Source organism: Dermacentor variabilis, chromosome 5, assembly GCF_050947875.1.
Source record: "Dermacentor variabilis isolate Ectoservices chromosome 5, ASM5094787v1, whole genome shotgun sequence".
NCBI lineage: Eukaryota > Metazoa > Arthropoda > Arachnida > Ixodida > Ixodidae > Dermacentor > Dermacentor variabilis.
In genome coordinates this window covers 67,592,359-67,610,920 of record NC_134572.1, presented here as the reverse complement: position 1 = coordinate 67,610,920, position 18,562 = coordinate 67,592,359, and the positions used below count along the sequence as shown (strand labels likewise).

Genomic DNA, 18,562 nt, shown 5'->3' with positions numbered 1-18,562 from the left:
CTGGGGTACAACTGGAAGCATCCGAAGGTCCCGGCAAAGCATGAGTCGACTGGTAACAACGAAACAACTTGTTTATTTTAACATCGCAAAGAGTTGGCGGTCAGGTTTGACCGAAGTAGAGAGACGGGAGAGCACTTCACTCAACAGAAGAAATCGGAGCCCTCCTTTTGGCGTCCGGGGGCAGCTGTTTTTATACTCTCGCAGTTGAGGGCAAGAAGGAACCCCTCAAAAGACGAGCACGTGAATGTACAATGGGCTAATGGTGACGCACACTGTCGAAGCGCTGCCGTAGCACCATGTCGAGCACGATCTCGTAGCACCCTGTTGTAGCGCTGCCGTAGCACCATGTCGAGCACGATCTCGTAGCACCCTGTCGTAGCGCTGCCGGTCGGGCACAATGACTGTAATGAGAGGATGATCCCTTTGCGGTCGCATCGCCGCAGTCGCGCCTGGAAACACCTGCCGATGAGCGTTGCGGCGACGATGATCGGGCCAAAATGTCTGCCGCCCCGCCGCAGTCGCGCCGGCAAAACCACGTGTCGCAGGCGAAACGCAACAGACCGCCCCGCCGGGGGAAGGAGATCCCGATGGACAGGGGACTGCATCCGCTGTCCGGAGGGATGTCGCTCGATGATGCTCATAACCGAAGTCGGGCGTCCCTCGACGTTTCTTGAGCGCAGCGCACAGAGAAGGCCTCGTTCTCTCGTTCAGGTTCGCACGGGACACTGCAAAGTGACTTCGGGAGAGTTCACATTTTTGTTCTCGTTCCCGGCAAGCGTTAGAACGACGCTGAAACTCAACCGCTCAGTCAGCAAGCACGGCACAACCCTCACTAAGCCCTGCCAGGCTCTTTCCCCTTTTTATACCCCTGCCTATTTCCTTACAGTAGTCTAGCATCACTCAGAACGCGTCCACAAATTGAAAAATTGCACCAGAAAGCATATCATCACTTTGAAACACTAAACAAAAGCAATATGTTAAAAAAAATCCTGCCTCAGGAAGAAAAACATCAGTAACAAACAATTTTGAGGCTGATTCCTACGTTAGGGGCTTCGACTTAAGCCATCGGCGTTACCGTTGAGACTCCCCTTTTTGTAACGCACCTCAAAGGAATATTGTTGTAAAGCGAGGCTCCAGCGCAGGAGGCGGCCATTTTTGGGAGAGATGGTCTGCAGCCATTGGAGAGGGCAGTGATCCGTCTCAATGATAAACCTCGAGCCGGCTAGATAGCATGACAATTTCTGAACGGCCCACACGAGACACGCACACTCTTTCTCGGTGGCGCTATACGCCTGCTCACGACTGGACAGCTTACGACTAGCATACAGGACGGGGTGTTCTACTTCTCCATTTTCCCGTTGGCACAGTACAACGCCCATGCCTCGCTCACTAGCATCGCACTGAACAACGAACCCTTTTGTATAGTCTGGCGATCGTAGCACAGGCTGGTTTGTTAGGGCACTCTTTAGGGCGCTAAAAGCTCTTTCCTTTGTCTCGTCCCAGACGACTGTTTGAGGCTCTGTTTTTCTTAGAGCATCCGTCAGGGGAGCCGCGATATCAGAGTACCTAGGGATGTACCTCTGATAGTAGCCGGCGACACCCAAGAACGACCGAATATCGGTCTTGGTGCGCGGTTGCGGAAAGTCTCGCACAGCGGCCACTTTTATTTCAGAGGGGCGGCGACGACCCTGACCAATCACGTGACCGAGGTAGACAACCTCGGCCTGTGCTAACTGGCACTTAGGAGCCTTGACTGTCAAGCCCGCTTCGCGCAGGCGGGTTAGCACTGCCCGCAAGTGTGCCATATGCTCAGACCAGGATGCGGAGAATATCGCTACGTCGTCTAGATACGGTAAAGCGAATTCTTGCTGTCCCCGCAACACTTTATCCATGAGACTTGAAAAACAGTATGGCGCGTTCTTCAAACCAAAACTCAACACTTTAGGACGGAATGTTCCCATTGGTGAAATGAACGCCGCATACCTACTAGCCTCTTCTGTAAGTGGAACCTGCCAATAACCCCTGACAAGATCTAGGGTGGAAATAAACTGAGCGCTACTAACTTTCTCAAGGCGCTCCTCGATGTTAGGGATCGGATAAATTTGATCCTTAGTGATGGAATTAAGCCTGCGGTAGTCGACGCAAGGACGAGGTTCCTTGCCCGGTACCTCAACTAAAATCAAAGGGGAGGTATAATCACTCTCACCTGCCTCAATAACACCGAGCTGTAGCATTTTCTTTACCTCAGCCTCCATAATATCGCTCTGGCGGGGTGACACCCGATACGCCTTGGATCGTACTGGCTCTGTGGAGGTAAGTTCTATATCATGAGTAAGTACAGAAGTCCTACCAGGCCTCTCAGAGAACAGACCTTGAAACTCTTGTAATAGCTGGTGTAGTTCGGTTTTCTGCTCGGGCGACAGCGGTGCTTTACTGATAAGGTCACTAATGACTTGACCGGTGTCTTCCCTGTTCGTCACTGAGCCTAGTCCCGGAAGCTCGACCGGAAGCTCTTCAGGAACGTTTACCATCATGCACACCACTGCTTCCCTTTGTCTATAAGGTTTGAGCAGATTACAGTGGTAAACTTGCTGTGCTTTCCGCTTTCCTGGCAGACTTACCACGTAGTTAACGTCCGACAGTTTCTGAACAATTCGTGCTGGGCCCTCCCACTGCACGTCTAGTTTGTTGTTTAGCGATGTGCGCAATATCATGACCTCATCGCCAACCTCAAAACGACGGGCCCTGGCTGTCCGATCATAATAAACCTTGGCCCTCTGCTGGGCCTTTGTCATTGCTTCACCTGACAACTCCTGTGCCCTTCTTAAGCGTTCGAGGAGCTTAAGCACGTACTCCACCACGACTGGGTCGTCGCCCCTACCTTCCCACGATTCTCGAAGCATGCGAAGCGGAGATCGAAGCGAGCGACCGTACACCAGTTCAGCTGGCGAAAACCCCGTAGCCGCATGCGGCGCGGTCCTTAAAGCAAACATCACCCCAGGCAGACACAGCTCCCAGTCAGTTCGATGTTCAAAACACAACGCTCTCAACACGCGCTTCATGACGGAGTGGAGCTTCTCAACGGAATTCGACTGTGGGTGGTACACTGAGCTGTGTAGCAGCTTTATCCCACACCTTTCGAGAAAAGTTGTCGTCAAAGCGCTAGTAAACACTGTGCCCTGATCTGATTGGATTTCCGCAGGAAAACCAACTCGCGCAAATATGGACAGTAGTGCATTGACTATCTCAACTGAGCTGAGTTCTTTAAGCGGCACTGCTTCAGGGAACTTTGTCGCTGGGCAGATCACAGTCAAAATGTGTCTGTACCCCGTGGCTGTTACCGGCAGAGGTCCCACAGTATCAATAACGAGCCGTCTAAAAGGCTCCGTAATGATAGGTACCAATTTCAACGGCGCCCTCGATTTGTCCCCTGGTTTGCCCACCCGCTGACAAGTGTCACATGTCCTCACGAAATGGTCTGCGTCCCGAAAACACCCTGGCCAATAGTACTCTTGCAAGAGACGGTCCTTAGTTTTCTTAACTCCAAGGTGTCCGGACCACGAACCCCCGTGTGACAAGCGCAACAGATCCTGACGATAGCATTGAGGCACGATCAGCTGATCGAACTCCACTCCTCTGCGGTCTGGATACTTCCGGTACAGGACTCCACCTCTTTCCACAAAACGCGCAGTTTTCCTGGCGATACCTTCTTTGACATTGCAGCGCACGTTTTCCAGGCTGCCATCCTTTTTTTGCTCGGCTATCAAAGCCGTCCGGCTGACTTTTAGCAACCTATCAAGTCCGTCTGACGTAGGCGCGATGAGCAAATCAGTAGATAGCTCTTCTAACTTTCCCGCGTCGGGCGTTTCCTCTCCAGTATCTGGCGCCTTTAACGTTACAGACTCAAGTTTATTCAGTTCGGGCGTGCTCGGAATATCAGCTTGCTGCGCCTCTGACCCTTTTTCGTTGTTTGATAACGTCGGCCCCGCAACTACCGCCTTTGCAGCGAGCTCCCGAACCTTCGATCTGGTTAAGGCCTGAACACTAGCTTCACCAAACAAAAGCCCCTTCTCGCGCAGGAGGTGATCGGACCTGTTTGAAAATAGGTACGGGTACTGGGGTGGCAGCATAGATGACACTGCCGCCTCCGTCTCAAGCGCTCCGAAAGGTCCTTCAATAAGCACCTTTGCTACTGGCAGACACACGCTATGAGCTTCCACGGCTTGCTTGATCCACGCGCACTCGCCCGTGAACATATGGGGTTCTACATAAGACGGGTGAACTACATCCATCGTAGCTGCGGAATCGCGAAGCACTCGGCACTCTTTCCCGTTCACGAGGAGGTCTCGCATGTAAGGCTCGAGAAGCTTCATGTTCTCGTCAGTGCTGCCTAATGAAAAAAACACAACTTTTGGTGTTGTTTCCGGACACTGCGCCGAAAAGTGACCCGGTTTCTGGCACGTATAACACAAGCGCGCTCGCCTCATCTCGAACCGCTTTCTGCGTTTGGCTGCCGCCGTCTCTTTACGTTTGGTCGGACTGCTTTCGCTCGCATCCGCACTACGCGTGTTCCCCTTTGCTCTCATGGGTGTGAACTTCGGCCTCTCAAACTTCGAGCCAAATTCACCCTTTTGACCGTCCTTAGCTCCGCGAGCCCGACGCGTCACAAACTCCTCGGCTAGCTCAGCGGCTTTAGCCACCGTACAAACGTCTGGCCTATCCAAGACCCAGTATCGCACGTTCTCCGGTAACCGACTATAAAACTGTTCTAGCCCGAAACACTGCAGAACTTTATCGTGGTCACCAAACGCTTTCTCTTCTTTGAGCCACTCCTGCATGTTCGACATAAGCCTATACGCAAACTCTGTATATGACTCACTTCTGCCTTTCTCATTTTCCCGAAACTTCCGACGGAACGCCTCCGCAGACAGCCGGTACTTTTTTAGCAGACTCGATTTTACTTTGTCGAAATCCTCTGCTTCCTCTCTATCCAAGCGAGCGACTACGTCGGCCGCCTCGCCGGGTAACAAAGTGAGCAAGCGCTGTGGCCACGTTTCCCGAGAGAACCCCTGCTTCTCGCACGTTCGCTCAAAGTTAACCAGGAACAAACCAATGTCCTCTCCAAGCTTAAACGGTCGCATCAGGTCAGTCATTTTGAACAATACTCGTTCTCCTGCACCGTGTGCCTGACTTCCATTACGAGCGCGTTCCATCTCTACCTCAAGACGCTTCATTTCCAAAGCGTGTTGACGGTCACGCTCTTGTTGCTCTCGCTCTTTCTGTTCTTTACGTTCACGCTCTTCTTTTTCTTTTGCAGTCTCCCTCTCTTCAATGGTCTCAAGGCATTCCGACAGCTCGTCATCCTCAGCCTCTAACTCAAGAATAGCCTTTAGCAGTTCTGGTTTTCCGAGTTTGTCTGAGACATCCAGACCCAACTCTCTTGCAAGCTCCAACAATTTCGGTTTGCGCAACGACTTCAAATCCATGGCTGCTCTGAATGCTGCTTTCTCTACTGCTTACTATTGTCTTGCCGCAAACTAACCCGGCAGCAACGACAACCACAATTACCAGCTCTGTTTCTAACACTAACAAAAGCCTGGCAAAGCTCAGAAGAAGAAAGTCCCGCACTCACCAAACCTCGCAGGCAGGAATTCCGCGCAGTCGTTCCGCTGCAGGCAACCAGTCGTCACACAGGGCTCGTTGCACTGCTCCCGGATCGTCGTTGAGCTGCTCAGCATACAGTCAACTGCATCTCTTTGCTGCTGGCCTCCGTTGTCGCGATCTCACCGCTGGCAGACAGTTGTTTGAAGTCGTAGGCGATCTCACCGCTGCCAACCAGATGTTTTGGATCGCACCGCTGGTACGATCGGTTGTTGGGAACTCGGCGCTGACGCCCGTGGTTGTACCTGGGTCGCAAGCCCCAAGGGTAGCGTTGGCCTGGCGGCCTGGGGTACAACTGGAAGCATCCGAAGGTCCCGGCAAAGCATGAGTCGACTGGTAACAACGAAACAACTTGTTTATTTTAACATCGCAAAGAGTTGGCGGTCAGGTTTGACCGAAGTAGAGAGACGGGAGAGCACTTCACTCAACAGAAGAAATCGGAGCCCTCCTTTTGGCGTCCGGGGGCAGCTGTTTTTATACTCTCGCAGTTGAGGGCAAGAAGGAACCCCTCAAAAGACGAGCACGTGAATGTACAATGGGCTAATGGTGACGCACACTGTCGAAGCGCTGCCGTAGCACCATGTCGAGCACGATCTCGTAGCACCCTGTTGTAGCGCTGCCGTAGCACCATGTCGAGCACGATCTCGTAGCACCCTGTCGTAGCGCTGCCGGTCGGGCACAATGACTGTAATGAGAGGATGATCCCTTTGCGGTCGCATCGCCGCAGTCGCGCCTGGAAACACCTGCCGATGAGCGTTGCGGCGACGATGATCGGGCCAAAATGTCTGCCGCCCCGCCGCAGTCGCGCCGGCAAAACCACGTGTCGCAGGCGAAACGCAACAACGTATAAGGTCTAAAGATGCAAAAGCAATTCTGGGACTGGATCTCACGAAGGCTTTTGACAACGTAAAGCATGAGGCGGTCCTGGAAGGGCTGAACAAGATTAACGTAGGTACCAGGACATATCGATACATCAGGGACTTCCTGACGGGAAGAACTGCCTGCATGGGGTTCCAAACGTTGGAATCCCCCACAATTGAGCTGGGGAGTAAGGGTACGCCCCAGGGATCAGTGCTGTCTCCCCTACTCTTCAACGTGGCTATGAGAGAACTCCCCGAGCAATTGGCAAAGCTGGAGGGATTAAAATTTAGTATATATGCGGATGATATCACCCTCTGGGTCAACCAGGGAAGTAATTCAGCCGTCGAAAGCCTCATCCAGGCCGCCACCGACATCATAGTCTATTACGCGGCCGAGAGAGGCCTAGCATGCTCGCCGCAGAAATCAGAATTATTTATATACAATCCGAAACACTTAAGGTGCAAGGCACCGTCGGAGATCAAAATTAAGTGGCGGGTAAGGAGGTAGCAATGGTCGAGCAAATTAGAATCTTGGGCCTGATTCTCCAGTCACACGGCCACAATGGCGAGACCGTCAAGAGGCTGCAGAATCACGCAATACAGACCCTGAGCCTAATTAGGCGGGTGGCCAGCAAAGGGCGAGGGCTAAAGGAGAAAAACTTAATTAAACTAATACAGGCGTACATATTCAGCCGGGTGAGCCATGCAACGCCATATCTCGATTTGAAAGTGGTGGAAAGAGAAAGGATTGATTCTCTAATGAGAAAATGCATAAAAGGAGCGCTGGGACTGCCCATGTGTACATCGACAGAGAGACTCATGGCTCTAGGAGTGCACAACACATGGGCAGAACTGGCGGAAGCGGTGCGAACCTCTCAAATTGAGAGACTTAGCACCACGAGGACAGGAAGAGCCATATTGGCCAAAGTTGGAATAAAACCGAACAGAGGCCCCACCCAAAAGGTGGAAGTAGATAGGGAAGTGAGAGAAAATCTGATTATACCCCCCCCCCCCCTGCCAAAAAACATGCACCCGGAACATAGCAAAGATAGGAGGCATAAACGAGCCGAAGCATTAAAAACTAGATTCGGTAATATTTCGGAACATGAGGTGGCCTATGTAGACGCGGCGGAAGTTAGCGGCAGTTTTACGTTGGCAACGGCCGTCAGCAGCCGGGGTATTCCCGTGACCGCTGTCACTCTGCGCGGGCGCAGCATAGAAGTTGCCGAGGAAATTTCGATCGCATTAGCTTGCGCTGGAACGGACGCGAAATTTGTGATCAGTGACAGCAAAACTGTCATACAAAATGTTAGTAAGGGAAGGATCTCGCCCTTAGCGGCCAGAATCCTAGGCCAGGGAAAGTTAGATAGAAAAATTCAAATAATTTGGACTCCGGCGCACGAAGCCGTCCCCGGCAAAGAGGCGGCCCACGAGCTGGCTCGAGATCTCTACCGCGCCGAGCCGCTACGGGGCCCCTCGATGACCGAGGGAGCGGAGAGCGCATGCTAAAATATGGGGAAATCACGCAGCATTATAGATTGGCTCGTAGACTGGTATCCCCGCCAGACCCAAAATTAAACAACAGACAAGCAGTCGCGTGGAGACGATTACACAGCATACAACTTATAGAATAAAGTTATAGTGCACCTGTTCTGCAAATCAGCGCCCGGCATACCAACGCACGGGCGTGATCGGAAGCGTAGATGCGAGAGCATTTCACCTCGAAGACGGGCGGCACACGCATTCCAGCACGCTTGCCCCCTCCCCCCCCCCCTCCGTCTTTTCTCCTCCCGTCCGCACCATTTTCCTTGTGCTCACTGCAGGCCCGGTTGCAGCGAGCATGGACTAGAGAAAAAACAAGAGATGCAAGCGCAAACGTGCAGCTGTTTCGAGGAAGTCGGCCGTGACCTGTTTAGCATGCGCATCGGGGTAAACTAGTTCTAATCTAAGCTGGAAACGTGAGGGCTGAGAAAAACGCGCACTTTTCATTTTGTTTATTAAATGTCTGTGCCAAGGGGAAGTTGTATGAAATTAAACACATTATTCGCACGCTACATTTGCGTCAGCAAAGCCGTCGTGGTGGTTAAGTGGCCTGACGTTGAACACAATGCCACACCTTCGATTCCCGGCGATGGCGGATGCATTTTGATGGAGGCGAAAAGCAGAAACGCTCGTGGCGCTGAGATTTAGGTGCACGCTAACGAAGCCCGTGCGGTCGAAATTAAGTGTGGAGCCCTTCGCTGCTGCTTCCCTCGTAGCAATAGTCCACTGTGCAGCTTCGCTCGACCTTCAACCCCACAATTTAATTAAATGTTACGTAAGCATCGCTTTTTGAAATGTCTTTCCGTTACAGATATCGACTGACATCATTATACTGACATTACCCAATGTCGTCTCCGCAAGTTCGCGGTTTAGTATTCTTTGACAGAAGCTATCATTACGAAATATCGGCACGTGAATTGTTTCGCGCGCCCTCAGATACTGGAAAACACTTTACTGCGCGTTTCCAAATGGCTACGAGAGGGAAGATTCAGTCGACGCTAAACTGGCGCCGAACGTCCTTGAAGACAACGATAAGCATTCTCCGAGACGGGCACCTCGAGGAACGATTTCAGTTTGTGGGGAGCTGTAGCTTGTGCATTGTGCAACAAGATCTTTATTTTTAGTAAGATTGAGAGCCTTGGTGCAAACTTGTGTGAAATGTTTGCGCATGGACGTGTTTGCGTTGGTTCTGTGCGTCGGTTATTTGCATGTACGTCATTACATTTTTCGCCCTATAGCTGGAGTCACAAAGCAAGCTTGCGAACGGGAAATCTTTTATAAGTCCACATTTTTTATTAATTGCATCTATCTATCTATCTATCTATCTATCTATCTATCTATCTATCTATCTATCTATCTATCTATCTATCTATCTATCTATCTATCTATCTATCTATCTATCTATCTATCTATCTATCTATCTATCTATCTATCTAACTAACTAACTTTAATTCTATCTTCTATCTATCTTTAAATCTATATTTAATTTAGCACCAAGTTACGTAGTTATCCCAAAATTTGAAATATAGCGCTTGGTGGCATAGATCAAGCACTTTATTGCACTTTCCTATCATTGTCTGCGCAATAATTTTCAGAACCAAGCGTCGCGATTCTCACAACCCGAGAGAACATGATTGTGTGCAGTGCTTCACAGGAATAGAACGCTTCTTGTTGCTTTACACTGCAATGAAAATAATTGTGTAGGAAATATTTCCTACTGCGGTTCTTCATTGTACTCTTGAATCGTAAGCCTATAAACTTTTGTCCATGGACATTGTGCATACAATTGTCTACAAACGTGAATTTTCATTAATCTATAGGCTGTCTATAGACAGCCTACAGATTTAGACACTTTATAGACTAGTCTATAAAATGTGTAAGGCCTTAAGTTGTTAGTCTCTCTAAACTAGTCTAAAGAAATTATATAGACAGTCTATAGACTTCATAGACACATGTCCATGGACTTTCTATAAAAAAATTTTAAGGGTATGCTGATTCAAGGGGGTGTTCATGCTGTGCTCTTTGACAAGGTTGCGTTCTTGGTTTGCAATTTGAAAGTCTCCCAGGTTGCATACACCTTCCCCCTAGGCCCCTCCCCCCCTCCCTCGCGCTAATTTGGGCGGGCATGATTTATTTCTATATTTTTCTTTTTTTTTTCCTCTTTGGCGCTTTGTCAGTGGTCTGAGGTGTGCTCCGTCTACGTTATTGACATTCGTGATCCGCCGGTCGTGAGCTGCGGATAAGAAAGAAATCACTGCCCAAGAACACCGTACTGATGGTTAACCAGCCAATCTGAAACGTGCGGCCCCTGTGTTTATCACTGGGTTAATCCCGGCAGGTCATTAAACGACGACTTGTTAGACTGCCGGATACTCAGAAGGCAATTGCTGCTTGCTCTCGGCTGCACGAGCCTGTTCTTGTGCTTGGGCTGCAGCATCGGTGCGGCATAAACGAGCCCGTTCCCGGTTCTGCTCGCGGCGTTGCTGATCGAAAGCTGCCTGCTCCTCAGGTGTACGTACGACGCGTCGCCTACCCATTTCGGAGCCTGAGAGAAACTGCTGCGCGCGCCCTCGGCAGTGACGGAGAACAACGGTGTCAATACTGGCACAGCTAATCCATCACCTAGATAGCACAAGGCCTTTTCACTACGATCCATGACGCCGTGTTATCTGGGCCGACTGCCATAGAATCTAATACGAATGTTCCCGAGTAGGCAACAGTGATTTTGATGTCACCGCTTTCATCACGCCAGCCTTGTCAATGGAAATTTCGGGCCAAGTAGCATGACGTCATGGATCGGAGTAAACAGGCCTCGTGCTGTCAAGGTGGGGTCGGCTAATCGCGCGTCTCTCTCTCTCTCTCTCTCTCTTTCTTTCTTTACGCGCATGGCGTACAGGCGAGCTACAGACGGACGGACGGACAGACGAATCGGCTAGCCATATGCAGTTGCGCTGTAAAACATAGAGTCGACCGAAAGGATTCGGTACGTAAGTTGTATCGGCCCTGATGTCTGTTTCACTGGAGCTAGCTAGTACAAATTGCACCGTGGTTAAGGTGCAGGACAGCGACTGAAAGGACTTACTGTCGCAAGTCCTTCAGTCTCTCGTGCACTCGGTGTTGCTGGTTTATACATGCTCTCGCTTATCAATCGCTTACCGTTTCAGGCGCACTTTGAGGAAGTTATGCTAGCGAGGCGCAGATAATATACGGCATTTGTGATGCATCCGTGCTTTCAAGATTTTGGCGCACACGCTTTCATTTTTTACCACTCTTCTTTTCTTATTTTTGCTCTTGTTTTCCTTTCTTTCCTTCCTTCTTTCTTTCTTTCTCTACCCTTTTTTGCGTTGTTACACATATGAAAAACGAGAGACAGCAAACAAGATGAGAAGAGCAATGAGCTCGGATACTAAGCGTGACTAGCTATCTCGAGTACCACGACAGCTCAGCGCACGTCTCCGAGGTATACATCCAGCATCATACTAAAACTGTCATGCCTAAACACAGTTCCACATCAAGAAAAATTAGACTGACTTGTACGCCTTTACTTTTGGCAATCGAGAGTGGTTTTGTACAAAAAAAAAACAATAATAAAATGTTTTTTTTTTCATGTAATACGTCATCCTAATAGAGTAACTTGTTAATTAGTAATTGTTTTACTGAACATTTAGCTACTGTAATCTCGCTCCATCGTATCAAAAACACTACTATGGTATATGCGTTAGGGTTCCCGTACATAAATCAGAATTGTAAGGCGTCAAACTCAGTGTAGCATATATAGGGTGTCCCTGCTAACGTTAGCTAAGCTGTTCATTACTAAAAAAAAGAAAAAAAAGATTAAGAACGCACGGTGTAAGGTACGATATTAAGCCCTACGTTGTTCGGTCGTCAGACCACTGATGACCGAACACCGCAACGTCTTATAATTGTATCTTCGTTGGCCAGCTTGGCTAACGTTAGCTCGGACACAGTGCATATTACGTCGGTCATTACAGTGTTAATTCGAACATGACTTCTTGCTTCTCCTGCGGCTGGGGGCTGGAGATCTCTGGTGGGAGTGCTGTGCAATGGTGCTAGCCTAATACGTCTTTCCTGAAAGTATTCGATGTTAAGCCGCTATAGATGTTTCATCATTGTTCGGGATTATTCTGTCGGCGGCTGGTAAACAAGCCGCTTTGGGCTTGTCTATGAGATATTGCTTTGGGTACTCAGCGGTGCGCGCATGATCTCGGTGATTGCCGGCAGTTTGATTTCGCAGTCGTGGATAGTCAAGTACGGGCCAGCGGCCTTTGCATTTGTCGCCAAGACAATCGCTGTGGCCTTCAGACGCACGAGGGAATGCGGCGTTGGCGTGTCTGCCCGTCACAGAGGGGGGAAAAAAAGATTTACGCATGACGAGAACGCCTGGAGAGCCAAACCTCTCTAAGGGAGAGCCTGGGCGACGGTCATGAACTTTTGATTGACCATTACTGGACAAACCGATGTTGTGCGTACTAGTCGCAGCTACAGAGGCGCGATTCGGCGACTCGTACAAAAGCGCGGCCACAGGATAGATGATATCCAGCTGAATGTAAACGCAAACGTTTTACGACTGTTGCGATTCGCCTTAACGACAACAGCATTTTGTGGTGATTTATGCACTTTGGCGGTGTGTGACGCCCGCTTGCCGTGATTGGTGCATGTTTGTCGAGATTTATGCGAAGTGCTTCAGGTCGCTCTCGAGCGTTAAGAATAGTTCGTGCGTGTCCCATACGGATGTTTACGTTTTCTGGCGATGAGGACATCGGTGTTAAACAATGCCAAGCGCCTTCGTCCTCCTGATATCTTTGGTAAAAACGTTGAAGTGCTTCCGGTCAAGCTAGCCTCTGTAGACTGAAAGAATGGATATGGTCACAGGCGGAAAGTTTTCTTTTTTCCTGGAGGAGGAGGGGGCCCGACCAGCTTTCCGAAGACTATATATATATATATATATATATATATATATATATATATATATATATATATATATATATATATATATATATATGTTTATTTATTTATTTATATCACCTTTATTAACAAACCACCTTTAATCACTTTTAATAACAAATGCGCTGTTGCGCTTGAAGAAGCATTGCGTGGCCTTGAAGAATTGTTCACTGAAATGGTGGCCTTATATAGTAGTTATTACAAGACCTCAGAGCCCGAATCTCTTCGCTCTACCAAGAGACTGGCGTCTCTTAGTGGAGTAATCTTTGTTGGTATAATTGTTTTATACTTCGCTATCACTAATACTACTGCGCTTTCCCGGCGATGCTGCAGCCTCTTGGTTTTTAAACTGTGAATATCGGGAAAATGCCTCGAGCGGACACTTTGCAATGCGTAGGGCGGACAACCGGTGGACTACTGCAGTGGAAGGAAGGGTGCCAAGGGAAAAGAAAGTGGTGCGTAGAAATTGGGAAATTCGCAGGCGTATTACGGAGTCAACTAGCGCAAAACATAGGTTATATGAGATCGTCATGAGAGGCTTTCGGTCCTGCAGTCGACATAAGCATGATAATGATGACGATGATGATGACGACGCTGATGATGATAACGATGATGGTGGATTTTAGTGTTTGTGGCATTTAGCTGAATGCGGTGGAAACATACCCGACGACGCCTGTTGAGGCGACACGGCATGCGAAGCTCGCACATTGGATCGTAAGTGTGAACAGGTCCGTACTGCAGTTCTTAGTCGATCCATACAGCATGATGCACGCACCACGAAAAGCAAGACACAACAGCGGACTCCAAGAGAAAAATAGAGGGACTTGCTCTGTGTGAAGTTGTGCGCTGCACGAAAAGCGCGGTCTGCATGTATATTGCTTAAATTATAGCAGCTACTCAGCAGTAGGTGAGCTGATTTTATCAGCAGGACCACTTCTTTATTCCTCCGACCCAGTTAACGTCATTTCCTACGGCCTTCCTTTTTTTTATGCGCTAGTCCTCCAACTTCATTTTGCTTCTATACAGACGCTGCTTCTGCTACGAATTGAAAATTTTTTTCACACTGTTTACAGCTAAGACGCGCGCGCGGTATCAGCTACGAGCGTGCGGCCCCAAGAATCTTCCAGTAACCTGCCTTATCAGCTTAGTGCACCAGAACAAAAAAGCGTATTTTTTAAATTGATTTAATGTACGAATAGTCTCCCTTTACGTTTCTTAATAAAAGAAAGGAGCATAGTGTCTCAAGACTAATACTTATAATTTTTTCATGTATCTTACGGCTAACATGACTAAATATTGGTTATGTACGCGGTAAACGCTTTAAAAATATTCAGGCATCTGTTTTAACGCACTCCTGCTACTCGCCATTTTATCGTTTGCCCGCTCACTTTAGAAGGTTACGCCAGTGTGCAAAGCCGGAAGCCGTCCAAGGTCCGTTTTGTAAACAGCTGCTACAGTTCTCGCTGTACGGGGTCGGCAAGCGTATCTTCGTGATCAGCATCGGGAAGCCGCAGGCGCTTTGTACTGGGCGGAGCCGATGCAGTAGAGTCTGTACAGAGTAACACGAACATGTGATGCATGTAGCGGAGAATGCGAAAGTACTTAGCTCGAATGTAGCAAACCGTTTGAATATCATTTGGCTACAGCGAAATAATTGCACAGGATATGCTGAAGCACTTGCAATGCCTTCGGACAGTGACTAACCAGACCTCTAAGATCACACATCAAATGCAGCTTCGCTATCTCACGCATCTTGCGCATCTCACACATCAAAGACAGTGCGAGTTGCCATGCATTTATGTTCTTTTTTTTTAATGCTTGCCCACTCTTCTTGGCAAACCATTCATTTCCCCTACTCAGCCTCCTGCCGATCAGTTCTTTATTTATTTTCTATTGCTCTGTAAATAGCAGGTCACTGAACGTTCCGACCACCCTAAACAGATCTACCTTCCTTGCGCCGTTAAACACTGTACGTCTTCATCATCATTAAACAGACATAGCGTGTCGCTGCAAGAGCCCACACCGTCGTATCACTATCGAGATAATTCAGTGACCAGATTACACACACTCAGCACTGCTCCTAAAGCACACTACACTTATGTCAGGCATCTGACCAAGATAGAGACACCTCTCTACGCGAGGTGTCCCATTATCTCATTGATCTTCTTTTTTTCTTCGTGCTAACTTATTCTCGGTTGTTTCTTCCCAAGATTTCTCGTTATCACATTTCCTCTTTCCTCCTTTCTTTCTTTCGCATTGTGAGGGCTTACTTGGAGCGAGCCGAGCAGTCTCTACCATCTATCAACAGGCTCTTCAGTTAACACATAGAGTTATAAGCAATGTTCGAGCACGGTTCCGGAAAGATGTGACACTTGCATCCACATCCACAACGATGCATCCACTTTATATTCGCGAAGCATGTACATCGTTAGCCCTTAATTTGCGCGCAGATTTCTTTCTCGATCGCTTTTTAAAACCCGGAACTTCTTGGATCACCGTGAATTCCCCTCTGCCAGGGCTTTGACGGCGCTCCAACTTTCGAACAGAGCAGAGACCAAGTAACACAGTGACAGAGCCCCTCGCATCTTTCAACGACGCGATTGATCCCGAAGCACGCAAGGATCGAGTGAGCTCGCATTACCTTCCAGGAGCCTTCTCAGCTCGGCGAGGGAGTCCTGAGCGACGCCGTCCACAGGTATATCCTCGCCCAGCCACGCTCGGTGACGCTGGTCCTCGCGCAGTATCTTCTCCCCGGACATATCGCGTCTGGAAACGGCAGCCAGCTGCGCCCGCGGAGCGGTCGTGACACCCAACACCTATCAAAGCCAGCTCCCGATATCGTCCGCAAGGCGGAAGCCGTGCGAGCGCCGCAGCCGCTTGCACGCGTCACTTTACGCACTTTGGAACGGGCCTGTCCCCAAGAGTGGCCGAAGGCCACCGTCCAAGGCCGCCGACGCTGCTAACATCGACAGAGAAGGGCGATTCACGCGACGAGTTATTAGACCCGGGCGCCCCTCAACTGTCCCTACGCTCTCTTCGCGTGCTTTGCGGGGAGAAATGGGACGATAAATGGGTCTCTGCGCTCGCTGGCTCCGTTACTCGCAGAACAATGGTGTCTGGCAGGCGAGCCCTCGTTCTCTCGTCGCAGGAGAAGAGCGAAAAGTTACGCGAAGGGAACCCGAGCAGAGAGAGTGGTTTGAGCGAGAGCAGCGCGGCAATAGGGGGCTGACGTCATCGCTTCCAACCGATGCCTGCGGCATCACCTTAAGCAAACAATTTCACGCTTGACAAAAATGTTTTTTTTTCTTTTTTTCGGCGACTGCGGGCGCTCACTGGCGCGTAGATACCTCTACCGCGAATGGCACATGTGGTTGGTTGCCTTCTGCTGGAGATCGCTTGACGGGCCTTTCATTCAGCGACACATGTGGCTTAGCAACTGGGTCGGCGAACGCTTCCTCAACGCGGAGCACGCTTTGACTATTGGAGTAAAAGTGCGACGCGCGTCCTGTAGCGACGAATACGCTATTCTTTTATGTAGTCATCTATAGAACATGTTCTCGCGCTATCGGTGCAGGTGCCAAGGCCAATGACGCTGCTACGTACTTCGCGTTTTGAGTATTCATTCCTTTACGTTGATATTCTTTACGGGATGGTGTTGTATATTTCTATAGACTTGTAGATTACATCTGTCAGTCCTTTGTGCGGATAGGACCAACACATTTGACCGTAATGATAGGAAAGGAAGAGACCGCGAGGTCGTTCCTATAAAAGAGAAATTGAATAGGACTGCGGGTTTTAAATTCGCGAAGTTTCAGAGTGGGCGCTGTGAGCAAGGCGATAGGGGGGGGGGGGGGGGGAACATCAGTATTCGAAAACGCGCATATGCACGAGTCCGCGACATCAGCGCCTGCTAAGTTAAAATGGGATGCTTGTACAATGTATACAAACAATTCTATGTGTATCTGTCCGCGAGGTCTACCAGAGATGCGTGTTCCCTTTTCCCGGCGCGCTGAAAACGTCTGTGTCCGAAGCCGGACGACACACTCTCGGTCTCGTTTCAAATTGTCATAACTAAATGGAACGCACTCGCAAAAATGTTCCACTTACGGCTAAGTGAACCCGCCGAGGCTGCTTTTAGTGACTTCGGCTTTGCGCTGCTAAACCCGAGGGTGCGGGTTCAAATCCCAGCCGCGGCGGTTGACTTCCGGTGTAGGCGAGATGCAGAAACGCGCGCGCAAGGTGCATTGGGTGCCCGTTAGAGAACCCCAGGTGGGCGAAATTAATGAGGAGTCCCCCGCTACAGCGTGTCTCATAATCGTACCGGTTGTTTTGGCACTTAAAACCCCAGTATCTAATCTGCTACTAACCAACGTGGAACGAGATTAAGAGTATGGAACAGGATCCACTCACGTCGACCGTTCTCGCAGGAACCTATCAGCTCGGCGTTCCGCGTAGCAACTGCTTCGTAGTGGAAAGAGAGAAAGAAGTGATGCGGCGGCCAGCTGAGTGTCCGCTTGCATCACACGTCGCAGTAGTCGCCGAGCAGGCGGGAGACGCCTGTTGCGAAACCGATCTTCGCAAACGGGGCGACCGAGTCGGACTCTGCAAGCGGCGCCAGAGAACACGAGCGCGGAGACGGAGACGATCACAAGGACGTCTTGTGATCCAGTAGTGCGGAAGGAAGAAGCCTGTGACATTCCGCTGCACGTAAATTTAAACCCCCTGTATACACAACGTGGCTCCATTTCAGTTCGGCGAGCTCATCTTTGGTGCTCGCAACCGCTCTGGCGAGGTCATTACCATGTTTGGCTGGATGTTTGTTGACAAAGTAATTGTTTTACAGCGGAACATTTAGCCTCCAGTTTGTCAGGATATTTCGTGGCGTGCTCACCCGAAACACGGCAGCCGGAAAAGGGGAAAAGGGGCTCGCATTACAATCCGATGCTGTCACGTCTGCAGGCTGTGTGTAAGTCATACTTTATAAAATTTCTGACGTGGTTTACATTGAGAAATTCGATTACTACAATAATGCACTTGCGCCAGGTAGAGGGCCCACAATGATGAGGTCTTATCAACCCCACCGGAAGGCGAGTGCTAGTTTAGGTTTAAATTTAGGTTTAAAGAAACATGTGCGCTCCAAGCGGTTGCCAGACATCCTGACATTTTTTTTTACTTCTCTTTTTGGGAATCTTAAATCGGGCGAAGCGTGAGAAGTGGTTGTATTAAGGCATATTCACACCGAAAGCGGAGCGTCTAAGTGGACAAGCGGATTTTCAAAGCGGCGAGGCGGCGATCGCCCTCGCCTGTTCAGACCAGCCGGGTTGTCTGGCTGCCCGCGCCGCCGGGAAGGCGGGGCATCTCGCAATTTCTTTAACCATTTCAGGGACGCGCCGCCATCTCGTGGCACTTTGGGTTTGACGCTCACTTTCGATATTTTTTTCGTCGTGGGTTGGCGCGCTCCCGTCCGCTATCTACTTCTGCAAAATGACGATCTCAGACGAAGAAGACGAGATCGTTGGCATTTTACTCGCCAC

At 49.6% G+C, this 18,562-nt stretch overlaps 1 protein-coding gene across 2 annotated transcripts in view; it reads right to left on the bottom strand.

The window, feature by feature from the left end:
- Positions 1 to 17,408, bottom strand: part of LOC142582736 (alpha-tocopherol transfer protein-like) — a 32,620-nt gene extending 15,212 nt beyond the window's left edge. Inside the window, exons 1-2 of one of the 2 annotated variants that reach the window (XM_075692734.1) lie at positions 17,136 to 17,408; positions 15,670 to 15,811 (exon numbers count right to left, since the gene is read on the bottom strand). In XM_075692734.1, the coding sequence (XP_075548849.1) occupies positions 15,670 to 15,787 (118 nt within the window). In that variant the 5' untranslated portion in view covers positions 15,788 to 15,811; positions 17,136 to 17,408. Of the gene's footprint in view, positions 1 to 15,669; positions 16,174 to 17,135 lie in introns of those variants that run through there. The other variant, XM_075692735.1, reaches the window with a different exon arrangement.
- Between the last annotated feature and the right edge of the window lie 1,154 nt (positions 17,409 to 18,562).